Raw genomic sequence first — 17,514 nt, 5'->3', positions numbered from 1 at the left:
TGACAACTATATATATATATGAAACAAAAGAGTTTTGCCAATTCTTCGCAGAATGAAAGCACATCCTTCTTTCCCTCTCTGATGATTTAAATACCGTGGCAAGAGGCTCATGTTTTTAAAGAGCCACAGCAGAATGTAACCCACCTAAATTAAAATGCTGCTTTTCAATACATGGGATAAAAATAGACCATGTTTAGAAGCTGCTTTTCCAACTGAATAATGAGCTGGCAAAGTTTCACTAGACATGGGAGTAATTTTTGGAATTAAAAAAAAGATATTTGAGAAAGCATCTATAGATTATTGTTCATATAATTGTATAGGAATATTGACAGCTTTTGTTTGTTTGTTTGTTTTCTTCTGTGGGTCTTTTCCTCCTCAGGCATATTTTCCAAAGTTCAGTTGCTTTTGAACGGCTTTTGTTAAAAATAAAGAGCTTCCAATTATACAATATCCATCCATCCATCCTATCAGTATCTGGATGTAAGTTTGTATAAGGTAATTCAATAGCTGACCCATAAAAGCAAACTAACCTCAAACTGTTAAAATCCGGTTAAAAATTGTGCCTGTCCATTTTAGACCTTTGCATTGCTGCTGGCTTCTACTCTGGTTTTACTCTTTTTAAACTTAAGGTTTATATATTTTGTGGTTTTAAGTTTGAATCGCCCACAGAGCTCCAGCTATTGGGTGGTATAGAAATGTCATAAATAAGCAAGCAAATAGATAGATAGATTTTAGCACTACCTGCTTGGAAGGCAGATGTAGTAGACATGCTGGCTGCTTGACTTTCTGCACAGTCTGTGCTACTGTCCTGAGCTTTAGTAACTCACATGTCTCCTTATGCAAATACTTACGAATATTGTGCATCTCCATTATAATCAAACTCTGAAATAATCCAGATCTCTTTTTCTGGATTTGAGAAATCTGTCCCCAACAGATTCATTTCAGACCAGATTTCTCATGTCCAGTCTGAAATGAATTCAAATCAGGACAGTCAGGTCCAATCTACATTGTGCCCGCCATCACAACAAATTCAGTGTCCTGTCTGGCATCTTCGAAGATTTGAAGCTTCACGTCAGCCTGGTCAGTAGTTGGATGGGCGGCTGCCTGGGAATCAGGCTTCCTGCATTGAGCAGGGGGTTGTTCTATCCCTCCAAATGAGACTAAGTTTTACCCCTTCTATCCCCCGCAAAGTGGTATCATCTGCATATCTGAAATTGTTAATGTTTCTTCCAGCTATTTTTTTTTAATTAAGGCGTTATCTTCAAAGAAACATGGCTTCTCCGCAATGTTTCTTAGAATCTTCGAATCTTCAAAGATCATGCCTGAATTAGAAAAAAAAAAAAACACCATTGCGGAGAAGCCACATTTCTTCGAAGATAACGCCTTATTTTTTTTAAAAAAAGCCGAAGCGGGGGATAGAAGGGGGTAAAACTTAGTCTCATTTGAAGGGCTAGAACAATCCCCTGCTCAATGCAGGAAGCCTGCACATTAAGAGCACATTAAGGGGAATGCAGGAAGCCTGCACATCAGAGCACATTAAGGGGAAATACCAGGATATCAGGGTATTGAAAGCAGTAGCACAGAAGAGGGAAATTCCAGTTCCAATTCGAGGCGGGTACTGCATAGTGTGAAGGACAGGCGGTGAAACCTCATTGGAATTAGGGATGTACAAAAGTCACTTACCTTTTTGCAGATTGATTTGCAGTGGGGGGGGAGGTGCTCCATCCCTCTCCCCGGAATCCTCGATGGGGGGGCGATCCGGTCCTCCCCCCCGGAATCTTGCCCGGCTGGCTCCGCTCCACGGTGGTTCCGCAGAGCAGCCGGCCAGGGCTGGCCGCAGCCGGAGTTCCAGCCGCGGACTGGCTGGTGTGGACGCAAATGGCGGCCGCCATAGCGGCCGCCATTTGCATCCAGCCAGGCTGCCATGATAGGCTATGTAAGTATTTACGTAGCCTATCACGGCAAGCCAAGCAAAAAACACACAAAGGCGTATGCAAATGGCGGCGGCTATGGCAGCTGCCATTTGCATTCCCTATTTTTCACCATTTTAGCCTACGTAAATATTTACATAGGCTATTACGGCAAAAAAAGGGGGGGAACGCAAATAGCGTAGTGGGCGCTATTTGCGTTCCTTTTTTTCCTGCCGTAATAGCTTACGTAAATATTTATGGAGGCTAAAACGGCGGGGGAAAAAGGAACGCAAATAGTGCCCACTGCACTATTTGCGTTCCCCTTGTTTTCACTGTAATAGCCTATGTAAATATTTATGTAGGCTAAAACGGCGAAAAATAGGGAATGCAAATGGCGGCTGCCATAGCCGCCACCATTTGCATACACCGTTGTTGTTTTTGCTTGGTTTGCCGTGATAGGCTACGTAAATACTTACATAGCCTATCACGGCAAAGGCCAGGATGCAAATGGCGGCCACGGCAGCCAATTGAAAGACCAGCTGCTGCTGCTGCCGCCGCCACCAGAGCTGCTGCCGTCCGGAACATCCGCCCCAGGTAAGCTTCATCCCGGGGGGAATCCGCGAGGGGGGCGGGGGGGTAGGCCGTTCCGCCACGAATTTCGGGGGGCCGAATGCCAGTGCATTCGGCCTCACTGAAATCCATGGCGGAATTCTCCGCCATCCCTAATTGGAAGCGAAAAAACCCGTAAGTGTAGGTCAGCCCTTAGTCTCATTTGAAAGGATAGAACAACCCCCTGCTCAATGCAGGAAGCCTGATTCCCGGGCGGTCGCCCGTCCAACTACTGACCGGGACTGACCCTGCTTAGCTTCCAAGATCAGACAAGCGTGCTCACATCCAGCCTTTTGCTTGTTGCTGAGGAAACATTGAGTGCTGAGGAAGCTATGTGATCAGTAGCCGGAAGACGACGTGGGGCCGTCGAGAGCTGTGATTGGACAGGAGAGAAATACAAACACCGCCGTATATGGACAGGCAGGGGAGGGGACTACGACCACATATGGTAGCAAAGGCAGAAAATCAGAGCACGTTAAGGGAAAATATCGGGATATCAGGGTATTGAAAGCGATAGCATGGAAGCAGGAAATTTCGGTTCCAATTCGAGGTAGGTACTGCATAGTGTGAAAGACAGGTGGTGAAACCTCACTGAAAGCGAAAAAATCCATAAGTGTAGATCGGCCCTCAGACACCAGGGAAGTGGTCAAAGGCCTCCAAGTGCAAGGCTGCATGGCAGACTGGAGGTCCTCAGGTTCTGCTACAGACTTCACACCATGAATGGGACCTTCCCACTTTGTGTTGCCAATTTGAGATGGAGGGCACAGTTGAAGGGGGTCATTAGCAGTGTGCACACTGTTGGTTTCTGTCAGGAGCGCCCTAGCTGCCTCTTGCAGTCCCCTCCAATAGCCAACTCAGGACACAGATGATGAGGATTCTTTCCAAGGCTTTATTCCTTTATTACTTTATGACTCTTTCAGATACTAATCACTAGCAACTAAGCAAGGAACTGCACTGGGGATAGATAGCAGAGTAGCCTAAGCTCCAGGTAAGGCAGATGGTCCCTGTTTGAAGGAGAACCGCAGGAAGACTCTGAAGCTATGGGTTATGGAGAGATCCTCTTTCCCTTGGCTCCTCGGGACACGACTGTTGTTTTAGCGCCAAACGAGCGGAGCGCCTCCTTTCAACGCCCTCCATCTGTCATCGCTCCCTGCGCTGGCGCCGAGCATCCAGCAAGCCCCCCTCCAGCGCTCTCTCACTGCCAGGGTCAGTATCTATCCCGGGAATGCTGGCAGGAGGAATCTCTGCCAGCTGCTGTGCTTATGAGAGATGAGCAAGCTCCTCTCCCACGCATTGCTGTTCCTCCTCAGAATCAGAACTGCTCTGGGGCTCTATGGGCTCAGTTTCCACCCTAACAGTTTCTCAGAGGCCCTTAGCATTGTTATACATAGTTGTGTTCTAGGAATCGGGATCCAGGGGATCACCTAGGGCAGGGATGAGGAACATTTGCCCCTCCAGATGTTGTTGACTGCTATTTTGGCTAGAGCTGATGTGGGCTGAGGTCCAAAAACATATGGAGAGCCACACATTCCCCAACCCAGATCTAAGAATTATCTAAGTCAGGGATAGACCAACTTTTTGGAATTGTGGGCACATTTGGCAGTTTGAGAAACTGTCCTGCAGCATAACCATTAAAACAAAATGGGTATGCTGCAGATGAAAGCACTGGCCTGCTGCCACTTCCTAAGGTTGTCTCTGAGCCCCACATGTGACCCAGAGGCATGACAATGGGAGTACCTCGAAGCCCTCATTTGCTTTGAAGTGATCCCAGCTGCCAGTAAGAAATTTTGTTATTTAAAAAAAATAAAATTAAAAAAGAGGAGGGGTAGGGCATCTCAGTGGGTGCCAAGAAACGTGTCCAAGGGTATACTGGTGCCCGCTGGTGTCATATTGCCTACCACTGATCTAGGTGCTGCATTGGAAATACTTGCAAAGCTGTTACTCCAAATTATGTCCAGAATACAGTATATTTGGGTATGCCTAACTTATTTCTTCTTCTTTTGCCCACCTCCCTTACCTGTCTACAAGCCTTGCCCTACTTTCTTTGAATAAATTCTTCAGCCTGCCCTGAAAAGTGGCAGGTCTTCCTGACCTCTTGGAATTGGGGTACTGCAGTCACAAGGACTCACAGTGCTTTTGACCTTGCAGCCTAACCCACTGCAATGGTAGTAGATAGTTTGTGATGAAGCTGTTCCTACCTAAGGGCAAACAAAAGCGTGAACAGACGTTTCTGTTCACAAGTACGAATGCATCAATCACACTGCAGTCAATGGGGCTATGAGTGGGTTATGGCTAACAGTACACTGGTTTCAGTGTAATTTAAACACACGTTGGATTGAAGCTGTTATGTTTCTTTGGTAGTATGGTGCTATCAAGGAGTGAACATGAGGTTTGTACTATATTGTTGCTCTTTAGTAGCAGATTAGAAATATTTATAGTTCTTAATCATGATCATAGGAATGTCAGAAAAAGGAAGACTCTTAAGGATAATCCACAAATATGTATCGATAGAAATGCTTTTCTTTTTGTTTTTTAATGTTAGAGCAATACTCAGACAAAACAGAATAATTCAGCCTAGATCAAATGGAGAAGCAAATTCTAGACTGGGCACCCACTTTCTCTGCTTTGCTTCTAGGATTACACAGCAAGGCTAATGGAAATTTTCTGCAGTGAGTGTTTCGCTTGGGCAAACCAAGTTGTAAATTTGCATGCTTCAAGTGAACAGGTTAAAGGCTACAAGGAATGTTCCGTCCTTACTAAATCAAAATATGTCCATACTTCCTTACCTACCCAAGATACTAGAATATATTAGCATGTGTTAGCTAACATATTTCACAACTACTTTTAAATCCTTCTCTTGAAAATCACCAGGTGTTCAACCCTTGGGGCAGAGAGCAGGAGTATTCAAACTAGACACAGCTGACAAAATTGAGAACAGGAGGGAAATCGAGGTTTTTTTGTAGCATTTAGGATATAGGTAGTTTAGGTGAATAGTCATTATATATATTTCCTGGGTTTTGCAAATAACTTAACACCCTTTAGTGGAAAAACAATAATAATAATCATATTTCATGAAGATGTCACCTGCAGGGCTTCATTTCCCAACAGCATCTCCCTTGCATCACCATAATAACAGATCAGGTTTTGTAGTACAGCTGTGCTGAGCTTGGCAGAGGACCAAAGACAGTGGGCTGGGTAGGCTTCATTCACCAATCCCAAAAGCCATCTGAGATCTAGACCAGTCCCAGGCAAAAAAGGAGAGCACCTGCAGGATGCTTCAATTGATGTGTTGCACCAGCCTACAACACTGGCAGTCTCAAGAGTGGCTAACATTGGAGCTGCCAAATATCTGCAGATGCAGGCTGTAATCCCCTTTGCCTAGACACATGCCAACTTGAGAAGTGTTGGTGAATGTTCAGTGGTCAGTCAAACTGGCTACTTTGCACTACTGGGGGAAGAACAGAGAGAAAATAACAACAATGGTGGGATATATTTAATGGTGAAGTGGGAAGGACTTCATACATTCTACCAATCTAAATATGTATTTATTTCTAAAGCACATCTATTTATCTTTCCTGATGGCATCACTTGTGACAATGGCTGTACTAAGAGCCTGAATGGTTAGATGCATCCAATTAAGTTGGATGCATTGGCATCACTGTGTTCAGGATTTCTTCAGTGTAATTTGCTGATGAAGAGTCTTTATCGCACAGACCAGTGCTCTGGCCTGGTTCATAGTTATCTGGCCAGAGGTGAGCTTCACATCTGTAGGCTCAAACTGAGGGGGGATTCTTCCCCTTTAACACAGGGGGAGTTCATACAAGCAGAGCCTCTGCATGATTAGAGATGTATGCATGAGGGCTAGCTCCAGGTTTATTCGGCCCTCAACAAGGAGCCTTCTGTTGAGACCCCTCTTGCCTCAGTAGTCACTGATGCCTGGGAACTGCCATTTTAATTGCCCACAGTGCTGTTGACATAGAGTCACTCTATGGTATGGTGAGAAATTAAAATGGCAGCCCCCATAAAATAGCAGCACCCAGATTCATCAGATACTTTTAAAAGGCAGGCCCGGGGCAGGCATCAGTGGTGGGCACTGCCGGGCCCCTGGCAGCTGCCTGAAGATGCCACTTGCTGATACCTTGACTCCCATTATACCAATCTGGGAACTTCATGGTGAAGAACAACCTGCCTGCAGGGCTTCCCACTGCCACTCGCATGCCTGCCTGTCCTCTTGCCCTGCTGCCCCAATGCCCCGCCCTGAGGAAGGGTTCTCCTTTCTCAAATCATAGCAAGGCACTGCAGGGCAAGGTGTCCCAGAGAGCACCCACAGTAAACGGTTAAGCTTTAAACATTACTTTTTGCTGCAGCATAGTGAAAATAGTGGCCCTCTAATGGGGCTCTCTGATGCCATTTCACCTTGGTCACCTGAGGGCCTCATTCTTCCTTCAGAGTGAGGCATTGTGGGACACGATTATGGCCCTGGAGAGCCTGTAGGTAGGTCTGCCTCACTGTCATGGCTGCTGTAATGAAAATGGAAGGAGGAGGAGGAGAGGGACAGCATGAGCTCATCTGCCTTAAGTGGCAGGCAGTCTTGGGCTGATGCTGAAAGTTTAGCGCTGTTGGCTTGGCTAGATTTTGGATCTACCTACCTCGGGAGATTCATCTTGTCCCCTCATTGTTGACCTTCTGAGAGCCTTTGGCCTTTAGAGGCTAGGTTTTATTGCTTGCTTGTTATAATTAAACACACAGTCCTTCTGGGTTTTATGTTGTGTTTGTTGTTTTACTCTGGTCTTAGTTTGGTTTATGATGTTTCTTACTGCAGTTGTTTTTAAATCATTTTATTCCTGGCTGTTATTGTTGCTTGTCCTTTTGGTATATGGCTGTTTTTATTATATTTTATTATTCTTGTAAGCCATCTTGAACTACAGGAAGAAAGGCGAGATATAAATATTTTACCTAAATAAATACTTCTGAGTTAATCCACTTGGAATGCAGATGTGTAATCTTGTGTGTATAGCAGTGGGGATGGATTATTAAGCAAAGCACAATGAGGCAAAAGTGAATGATAAATATAACTTACTGCATAATGCTAATGAATTGTGTTTATTGTTAGAGCATCAGATGTGTTTATGTGCACATTTAGCATGCTGGACCACATGAAAGCAGGTTTCTGTTATGAAAATGGCAGAGGAGCAAATCCAAACCCTAACCCTTTCAGGAAAATTGGTGCCATTTTTCTTTTCAAGCATTTCAAAAAGGATTTGCAACTGATTAGAATATGCTTGAAGGGTTTTGTTGTTGCTTGGTATGTTACAAATAATCAAGGCAGGTGCACATTTTTGTTGCCTTTTCTAGAAATAAATAATTTTGTCAATATTTGCCTTTTAAAATTGCTTCTAAAAGGAAAAAAAGTATACACCTAAGAGCAGTTTTCAAAATAGAATGTGCAAAATATATTTGTTTATGCAATGAGCAGCAAGAGCTTCATCTCTCAGGTAACTTGCAAGAGATTCTAATTTAAGGACAGGTACCATGTGCATTCAAATAATAGACTGTTGGTGTTCCAAAGGACATATGGGATGCATTTTTAAAAAAACAAGACAGTACTGGGCTGATTACCTGAGACAGGTTGGAGGAAGGAAAGCTAGCAAATGGAAGTCTATCATCAAACTGTAATATTGATTTAACTGGAATCTGATGTGCACAGCCAGCTCTCTACCTATAAGAACTGCCCTATGAATTTAAGTGGATGCATCAGATCCACTTATCCATTCCTTAAGCATCTGCAAATCTGCTGCTGTCCAAAGAAGAGCAAGTGGGCTTAGCATCAGATCTTCTTTGGCAATGGAGGGAGCAATCCTATGCCTCCTAGACAGCAGCAGGCCATAGGATATCCTGTTTTCCGGGAACCGACCTCGGAGCCTGTGCTCCGAGGTCGGTTCCTGGAGAACCAACCTCCCCCCACTTCCGCACTGCCTCAGAGGCAGCGCGAAACAGCCCTGTCCTCTGCGCGCGCAAGAGGAGTGCGGAGTGGCCAAAAAGGAGGGTTCCATGGGGTGTTCCGGGGTGGGGAGGGCAGGAGTGCCTGTAAGACACATCCTATGTGTCTTCCAGCAGCCTCCTCCCCCGCTCAGCCCTCCTGCGGCTAGACAGCCACAATTGGCTGTCTAGCCGAAAATGCAGGGCAGGAGAAGTGCGGAGGGAATGATCCCCCCTGTGCTGCTCCTGCCCTGCTTTGGATAGGTGGTTGCCTCCGAGTTCAGAGGCGACCGCCTATCTGGATAGGATTGCGCCCTTAAAGTGACATTTTCCTTCATTAAAATCAAAGGGATGAGAAGACCAAAGATTGGCCTGCCTGTGGATATACAGTGAAAGTAGGTTAGAATTTTAAACGGAGAGAGAGAATTCTAAAGATATTGCTTGAGTATTGCATTATGTCATCTGTCCAGATGTGCCACTCTCTCTCTCTGCCTCAATTTTCCATCTGCAAAATGGGAATTATAATGATCAAATTATTATGAGGCAAAGATGACAAACATTATAAATAATTATACTCACTTTCCTGGGTATAACTTCCATTTAACTTAATGGGAATTACTTCTGAGCAGACATGTATAGGATTGGGTGGTAAATTGTTTAAAGCAATTTCTTCATTAATGAAGATGTCATTATTTTTTAGAGAGCATAGTAAGAGAAGAAAATAAACATATGAGGCTAGATTAAGTAGATTATTATTACATATTCCATATGCCTCAGGTTCTTGAGAGAGGGGATGAGAATTTAGTTCTAGTCATATTTTCAAGAAGATAAACATTTACTGGACTTTTCAGGGCCATAATCAGGAGAACACTGAGAAAACAAATCTGTCCAAAAGAGGGAGGGGGAGAATAAGGGGATTGTGGATGGGATATGGTAAAACTTGTGATGCTTCAACAGGTGGAAAACTTCAGAGGTTACAAAAAGCCTAACACATCTTACCCTCTTGCTCATTTTCCCCAGAGAAAATGTGTACCTCAGAGGCCCAGTAGTGAAGCAATGCTCCACTTCAGGGCCACAGCAGGGAAGGAATAGATTCTCCATTGAAAGATAATTTTTATTTATTACATTTATACCCCGCCTTTTTTCCTCTTGAAAGGAACCCAAGGCGGCTTACATTATCCTCCTCCTCTCCATTTTATCCTCACAACAACAACCCTGTGAGGTGGGTTGGGCTGAGAGTCTGTGACTGGCCCAAAGTCACCCAGTGAGCTTCCATGGCTGAGTGGGGACTAGAACCCGGATCTCCCAGCTCCTAGTCCAACACTCTTGCCACTACACCACACTGGCTCTTGTTCTCTCTTCCTTCTGAAGCCTATTTCTCCAACTGGCATCATTCTTTCTAGTGTGAAGGAAGAGCAATTGTTTCCGTATGTCAAAATATTCTCTTAGATGCTGTAGGAAAAGAAGCAACCACATTGAATACCCACCATAGTAGTTGTATTACTCGGTTGCAGCAAAAAACAATAGTTGTGAGTGACCCTTAAAGATTAACAAATGTACCATGGCAAAAGACTAACAAAATATATAAGGCACTGCAAGAAATGTATTTGAATATCCAGGATAAGTACCAAATGTACTAACATTTTGATTCATTTTGTTTGTCAGTCTCCCCTCCCCATTTTTAAAATACAAATGTCACTCCATGGCAGAGTTGGATCTATTGGTCATTACACAGTTTGTGGAGAGATTTGGTGACACCCTCTCCCTTTTGACATTACTTTTGAAGTCTAACAGAATTATCCTGGGCTCCTCTGATCTGTCCTTGAAAAAATTCATAGCTTCTACTGCTAAGACTCCTTCAGCCGTTCAAATGAACACATAAAGGGAGGAACTAGGGTCAAACATGTTAGTCTCACTGCCAATGTCCCCATGGGATAGGAGCTTCACACTGAATAGGCAAAGGTCTGAGGCTTCCACCCCATGAGACATTGGAGGTAGAGCTAATGTGCACTACATGCACTCCCCCACACACACACACACACATTCATTTTGAACGCCTAAAGAGGGCTTAACTGGGAAATCATCCTGGGCATAGTCAGGAACTTTTAAACACTTGGCCCAGAACTGGCAAAGTCATTGTAGGGAATATTGTCTCCATCCCTGTACAAACTCCCAATGAGTGTCTTTGGTGAAGCTTCGAAGAAAAAGTGGAGAGGCAGGAAACACATCTCCTCCCATATTTTAAATCAGGCAAAGTCACATGTTTCAGTTTTAGACGCATAGGCCAAGATCCAAAGAACAGGGCAAGGAGTTCCACATGCCCAACTGGGGTTTGGGACATAGGAAGCTGCCTTATACCAACTCAGATCATTAGTCAACCCAGTTCAATATTGTCTACACTGACTGGCAGTGGCTCCCCAGAATTTCAGGCAGGAGTCTTTCCTAGTCCTTCCTGGAGACTGACACTAGGCTTTCTTTGGATCCCAGCCATAGGAGACAGATAACAAAATGTTTCCAACCCAATATATTCTTCTGAAAGCATTCACTGAAATAGGCCAAAAATTAAGATACTCTTGCCTTATGTCAAAATCAGTAAGGTTATCATCCAAGGAATTTTATCATTCACCATTGGTGCTGTGATTATATACTATGCCATTGTTACATTAATTATTTAGACACAGAGTCAAATTAGAATAATACAACCCAGAACCATAGCAGTTTCACCATTTAAGGCTAACAGAGACTGAAAGGGTATTTCTGCCATTTCTCCACTCTAGGGCTGTCAAATGCTAACTAAAGTGGCATGCAACATTTTGAGCTAATGGTAATGTGCTGAAAGTGTCACCTAGATTTAAATAGCTTGTGGGGAAACTGGAATTGCCTCGGTATGGATGTTGTAGTATCTAGTCACATATGTGAGAAAAAGAAACTGTGGGCCTAGTGGCACCTCTACCCTTTTTTTCTATTTTTAAAGCATCAGCAGAACACTTCATTTACTCATTTTGCTGCGTAGAAGTGATATATCACTTCTTTATGAAAACCCAAAACACCTCTTCACTTATATTGTAGTTGCTTTTCACTGATCAGTGAAAGCTTTTCTTCATCAAAAATAAATGCTTTGTCCCTGTGCAAATGGTTGAATAGTTGCTCACTAGTAGTACCAAGTGGGACCTGCAACAAAATGATGCAGTATATCCTTGGGTATGAACAGGGATATGCCTGTTCAGAGTTCCAGCCCTCTAGCCATGCCCCCTCAAAGATAGTATAAACTGGTAGGGGCTCAAACAGGCAACTCACCTTACCCCATTTTCATTTCTAACTAATGCTCAATAGTCTGTGGTTAATGAGCATGCCCACACATCATTGGGCTAGTTATTGTTTCATCCTTACTTTCTTCCCCCTCAAATTTTCTTCTCTTCTTTTACAATTTTTTTAAAATTTTCAAATTTCTATACTGTATGTAGAACCCTATTGGTAAGTGGACTTGTTTTGCTTGAACAATTATAGGTATGCAACTGCTATTAGAGGAAATGATAGTGTTTTGTGAGAAACACTACTGCATGATGATTTGTGCGCTCCTATTTCCTAAACAATAAACATTAGCACCCAAGTAATACAAATTTGTTTGAAGGAGTGTGTGCATACACACACACACAGGCACGTATGCACACACATACATCCCTTTTATGATACCTGATTCTCCATTAATGTCTGCCCAGATTGCTCTTAACTCTTTTTCAGGCTCTGGCTTTTCAAAAAGAGTGGTTAAGTCCAAAGGAGTTTATGTGAAATAGATAGAAGATCATGACTTCCAACAGTACCAACAAACATTCCCAGATGGACAAATAGGCAATGGGACACTTGTCAGTTCTTTCCCTGAAATTACTTTTTGAAGATCTCGAACCGCTCCTTGAGTTCACTTATGCTCTCAACATACTGCACCACTAACTTCTTAGAGTATCCTTACCTCTTGGGGGGTTAGTGGAATTTATCTGCTCTCTCTTTATAGGCGCAATTAGATCTATGCACTGCAAAAATCAAGATCACCTCCTCTCTAAACAAACACATGCAATTCAATCCTAAACACATTTCCACAAAAGTCTCACCAGTATTATTAACAAGTATGCTTTGTGCTGTAGCAAGCGTCAGTCACATATACACCAAAGAGCACTTCAGCATAAACTCGGCATAAGCTTCAGAATCACATTGATTTCAGTGCAGTACCCCCAGTCTCCATGAGTCAGTTTACAAGCCTCAAATACAAGTTGGCTTTATCTTGATGTACCAATTGTAATAAAATAAAAATAAGGTAGGCAATAAAATAAAAATATAGACAAGCAAAACAATTCTTAGCAAGCAGGATTTCTTCTTGAAATTAATCAAGTTCAGTAGATAATGCACTATTGCACAACTTGAATTATCAGCCGTATCTGCTTCAAAAGAAAAATGCCACTGCTACCTAGAGAATAGAGCTATGAATGTACACTAGGAGGTAGTTTGTACTTAACGCAAAACCATAGTTGAGTGTTACAAGGATGTCGCAGTGCGCCTTATCCCTAATCACTTCCCCACTTGTGTGGCCTCAAGAAGTTTAGAAGATTTGTTTTTGATGAACCACGGCTTGCTGTGTCATTCGAACTTGACAAACTGTGGTTAATTTTAACTGTGGTTTGTTGAAACAAGACATCTTCAAACCATGGGTTAAGAAGCTGGCTTGTTTAACAAACCATAGTTAAAATGAGTCACAGTTTAGGATTCAGACGAAGTGTCATGTTCTGGGTAATCTTAAATGGAAGCTTCCAATCTGCTTATGGCTGCATCAGAGAAGGGAAGCACATGAGCCTGAGGCTTTCTGTGGCTTGTCCTTGTAATGTTAAACAATAGTTTAGTGTTATGCGCAAACTCCCTCTACACGATACTGGCAAAACACAAACCAATTTCAATAGTGGTAGAATTTCACCTATCTTCTTTGTGTAACATTGTGAAAATGTGTTCCTGAAACACACGGTCTTGAAGCATTACTCTAGCCCTATTGCTAAGGAATAATTTAAATCATTTTAGCATGCTTACTTTAAATTTCCATTTAAACATTTATATGGAATTCACCAGCTCCTTAACAAGCTTTTGTTTTCAGAAACATACTAATATTCTTTAGCATTCTCTTTTGCCTCCCTCAATTCAGCTATTACAAGCCTTGACATGTAGTCCATATGAAATCAAAACCCTATAATTATTGCTTCTTTATCAACATCCTTATTAATGTTCATTAAAAATAATCTTGCCTCGTAAGGGACTGTATATGTATTTCCTATTTACTTTGTGACTATTAATGGTGTTTTTTTGTTTTTTAAGTGTGTATACATTAGTATAAGGAACAGTGTTATCATAAATTCAAATACTGTAAAACAAAACCAGCTGCATCCATTATAAGTGCATTACTGCCAGGAACTGTAAATATGTTTTTGCCTGATAGCCTTTTGACTCAATAATATCCTGCTATCTCTGTTGGGCAGGCAACTTTTAAAACCAAGACGAGACAGGTTATGATTTTCACAGTAAAACTAGATTCCTTTCAGAAGTATCTATTTGTCAAGTTCATTGTTTGGGGTCATTTAATTTTTTAAAAAGTGAGTGCTACTAAGGAGATTGATTAAAGAATCCTCCCTTCAGGTGGAGAATAAAAGGTACAACATATGTTTAAGGTGCTATTTCTCCAACATACACATAAAAGCAGACAAACCCTGTCATATCATACCATACAAACAATTTTAATTGTGTAGTTACAGTCAATAACCACTCCTAGTCAGAACATTTCTGCATAAAGAAAATTGTGATACACTTATAAAAACAGCCAGCTGTAACAAAATAACTGGTGTTTTCATAGCAATAAACTCATAAAAAAGAAATACACCTTTATACAGAAAATTTATACAGCTGTAGCTTTAAAATTGATTGTAAACCAAAGGAAGACACATTGCAAACATCAATTATTTTCACATTAATTGCATAAGTTTCTAAGGTGATCTATTAGTTTTATTTACCTAAGCTTATTTGCATGATAGTAAAAATTGCATACAACAATAAGAGTGAAGCTTATAGTATGAATTGCTTGGATAACATAGAGCACTTTTTATAGGCAACTGTGTAAAGCACATTTTCTCTATTTAAAACTTTTAAGACACTTTGTTTTACTGCCCATCAAAATACATTTATAAATAGAAAAAAAATTCAGTATGATAACAAGAGAAGCAATATTACATTTAACGGAAACTTCTAAAAATTAATTACAACACGATGCTGTAGGATTTATAAATAAATAATGGGGATAAACCGTGTTTCACATTTTGTTTTCAAAAAATCATGTAACAAGGATAATGAGAATGAAAAAGATACAGTGACCTCTTATTTGCAAAAAGAAAACAAATCTGAGTTACGGCAGTGCCATATAATACAAGGCATTTGTTGGCATATGTTAACTTTAAACTGCATCCCACAGTCTATAGTTCTTTTGTAACATACAATAGAGCAAGAGTAACAAACTCTTTTTTTTCCTTTTATTTAAATAAACACGAGCTTTCAAATATCAAGTGTGGAGTGTTAACAGTAATAACTGGGAAAAGAAACAAAAGCAAAAACAATAAATCACAAAAGTAACGCTTATCTGAAAGCTCTATAATAATAATAATAATAATTAAAAAACAACCCACAGATATCATGCTTATTGGATACATCTTGGTGTACCCAGTGAACACAAATTAATATGAAACAATCTTCAGTGCTTCATCTGTAGCTCTGAAGCAGTTTGTAAAATATCTAGTGCAGTCTGTATAATCCTTTAATTTTCTCAACTTTTGTGCAAGTTTTGGAAGATTCATTGGCCAAACAATGAATAACGAGGTTGCTGACAGAACACAGGATGGAATTTTCATTTCATTAGTAAATAGCAGTGACACTGTTGAATAAATACTTTTTCGATCAGTCTTTCAATTCGGTATTAATGTCAGTGTTTCCTTCTACTGATAACTCTTCTTCTAATTTAACTGAAAAAAGTGTGTTCGTACTTTTGTCTTGGACACCCTCTTCCAAATCTTTAAGCAACTCTTCCTCCTTATATTCTGCAACATCCACTTCCAAGCCTGAGTTGTCTTTCAGCTTTCCGTGGTGCTTGACATAGTATCGCTGGTTCTGAAAGAACTTGATAATGGTATACTTGGGTAGGTCAAGTTGAGCTGACAGAGTCTGGATTGCTTCTTCATCTGGATATAGGCCCACATCTTGTATAAAACTCTGGAGAATGCCCAGGGCTTCCACAGAAATTTTTGTTCGTGGACGGGTCTTCTGACGATTTTCATCCTCCGATTCAGCTGGTGATGCTACTGTTGGCTGCCTTGGGGGTAACCTAGGACCTGGCGGCGGTGGCTGCTGCTGCTGCTGCTGCTGCTGTTGCTGCTGCCAGACAAGGAAATTAACAGTGAGCTTTTTGTTGTGCATAAAAACTGAGAAATATTGCTTTCATCAAAACCATTCAAAATAGCTGCAATGACCTGCACTGTCCCAGTGCAGATGTAACACTACCTGATCTCCATGGGCTTGCACACTCACCCTAACTGTCATTGTGCAGATTTCCTCCCCTGTCATGTGCAGATTTTCTCTTTCTTGTCTTTGACTATAATTAGCATTACAAGTGTACCCATTCAAGTTCCAACCATGGTTCGCTGTTAACCATGGCTAATTTAAGATTAGCATACATGTAATGCAACCTACTTTTGGCACTTTTCCCTTGTGGGAAAACCAGGTAATTACCACCATAGACCCAGTTAATCTATTAAGTTGGATGTGTGTGACCTGAAAGAGTTTGGAAGAGGACTGGCATAAGCCACTTCCTCTTCCAGCTCAAATCAGACCTTACTTGTGAGTGCCCAATTGTGTGAAGGCCTAGTTTGTGTGATTCTTTCCTCTCAAAATGGGGGATGTAAATGGGGCCTCTGCTTGATTTGGCACTCACACAGCAGGCCCATCTCACTCTGGAGGTTCTGTGGTGGAGAGGAGGATTTCATGCCATTTCTCTACCATGTTATTCATTGCCACTGAATGTATGAACTTGGGAAGTGTTAGCGCTGAAAAGGGAAAGAGGGGCAATCCTTGCAGGAGATGGGACAAAGAGATAGCAAGAAGCAACATGAGTCATTACCAATCTCTTAACCATGGCCATTATGCATTATATATTAAGTGAGTTGCTACTGGGTATACCAGATAAATCTGAATTTAAAAAGTGAAACAACATACTTTGGGGGGTGCATGAAAGAGAAGGTTTGCAAGGAAGGAATCTGATATAACGAAATGCTAAGTATTCTGAAAAGGATTATCCTTAAACAGATAATCACAGAATAGGAGGAGGGAAAGCCACATGCGCTCATGATCAAATCTCTTTGGTTTCCACTTTCTCCAGTAATAAACTGCATATACAGTGTCATATCCCCTTCATGGATCACTGCCTTGTTGTGGAGAAGGGGCTTGCGTAACTCAGTGAAGCCATAAGCTATGCCATGCAGGGCCACCCAAGACGGACAGGTCATGGTGGAGAGGTCTGACAAAATGTGGTCCGCTGGAGAAGGAAATGGCAACCCACTCCAGTATTCTTGCCAAGAAAACCCCATGGAACGTATCACAAGGCTAAAAGAGATGACGCCTGAAGATGAGCCCCTCAGGTCAGAAGGTGTCCAATATACTACTGGGGAAGAGCAGAGGGAATTTCCAAGTAGCGCCAGAAAGAGTGAAGCGGCTGGGCCAAAGCCGAAAGGACACTCAGCTGTGGACGTGTCTGGTGGTGAAAAGAAAGTCCGATGCTGTAAAGAACAATATTGTTTAGGAACCTGGAATGTAAGGTCAATGAATCAAGGCAAGTTGGAGGTGGTAAGACTGAACATCGACATCTTGGGAATCAGCAAACTAAAATGGACAAGCATGGGCGAATTTAATTCAGGTGACCATCATATCTACTACTGTGGGCAAGAAT

At 42.0% G+C, this 17,514-nt stretch overlaps 1 protein-coding gene across 12 annotated transcripts in view; it reads right to left on the bottom strand.

Moving 5' to 3' along the window:
- Window positions 1-13,855: 13,855 nt before the first annotated feature.
- SATB1 (SATB homeobox 1) overlaps window positions 13,856-17,514 on the bottom strand; it is a 156,155-nt gene continuing 152,496 nt past the window's right edge. For 10 of the 12 annotated variants that reach the window (XM_084858379.1, XM_084858377.1, XM_084858376.1 and 7 more), the window contains one exon: window positions 13,856-15,947. In XM_084858379.1, coding sequence (XP_084714505.1) covers window positions 15,474-15,947 — 474 coding nt within the window. In that variant the 3' untranslated portion in view covers window positions 13,856-15,473. The remainder of the gene's footprint in view (window positions 15,948-17,514) is intronic. The other 2 variants (XM_084858373.1, XM_084858375.1) reach the window with 1 other exon arrangement.

The sequence above is a fragment of the Heloderma suspectum genome, chromosome 5 (assembly GCF_057233095.1).
Source record: "Heloderma suspectum isolate Gila_16-S chromosome 5, 16-S_ref, whole genome shotgun sequence".
NCBI classification, from domain to species: domain Eukaryota; kingdom Metazoa; phylum Chordata; class Lepidosauria; order Squamata; family Helodermatidae; genus Heloderma; species Heloderma suspectum.
This window is presented reverse-complemented; position numbering and strand designations above follow the sequence as displayed.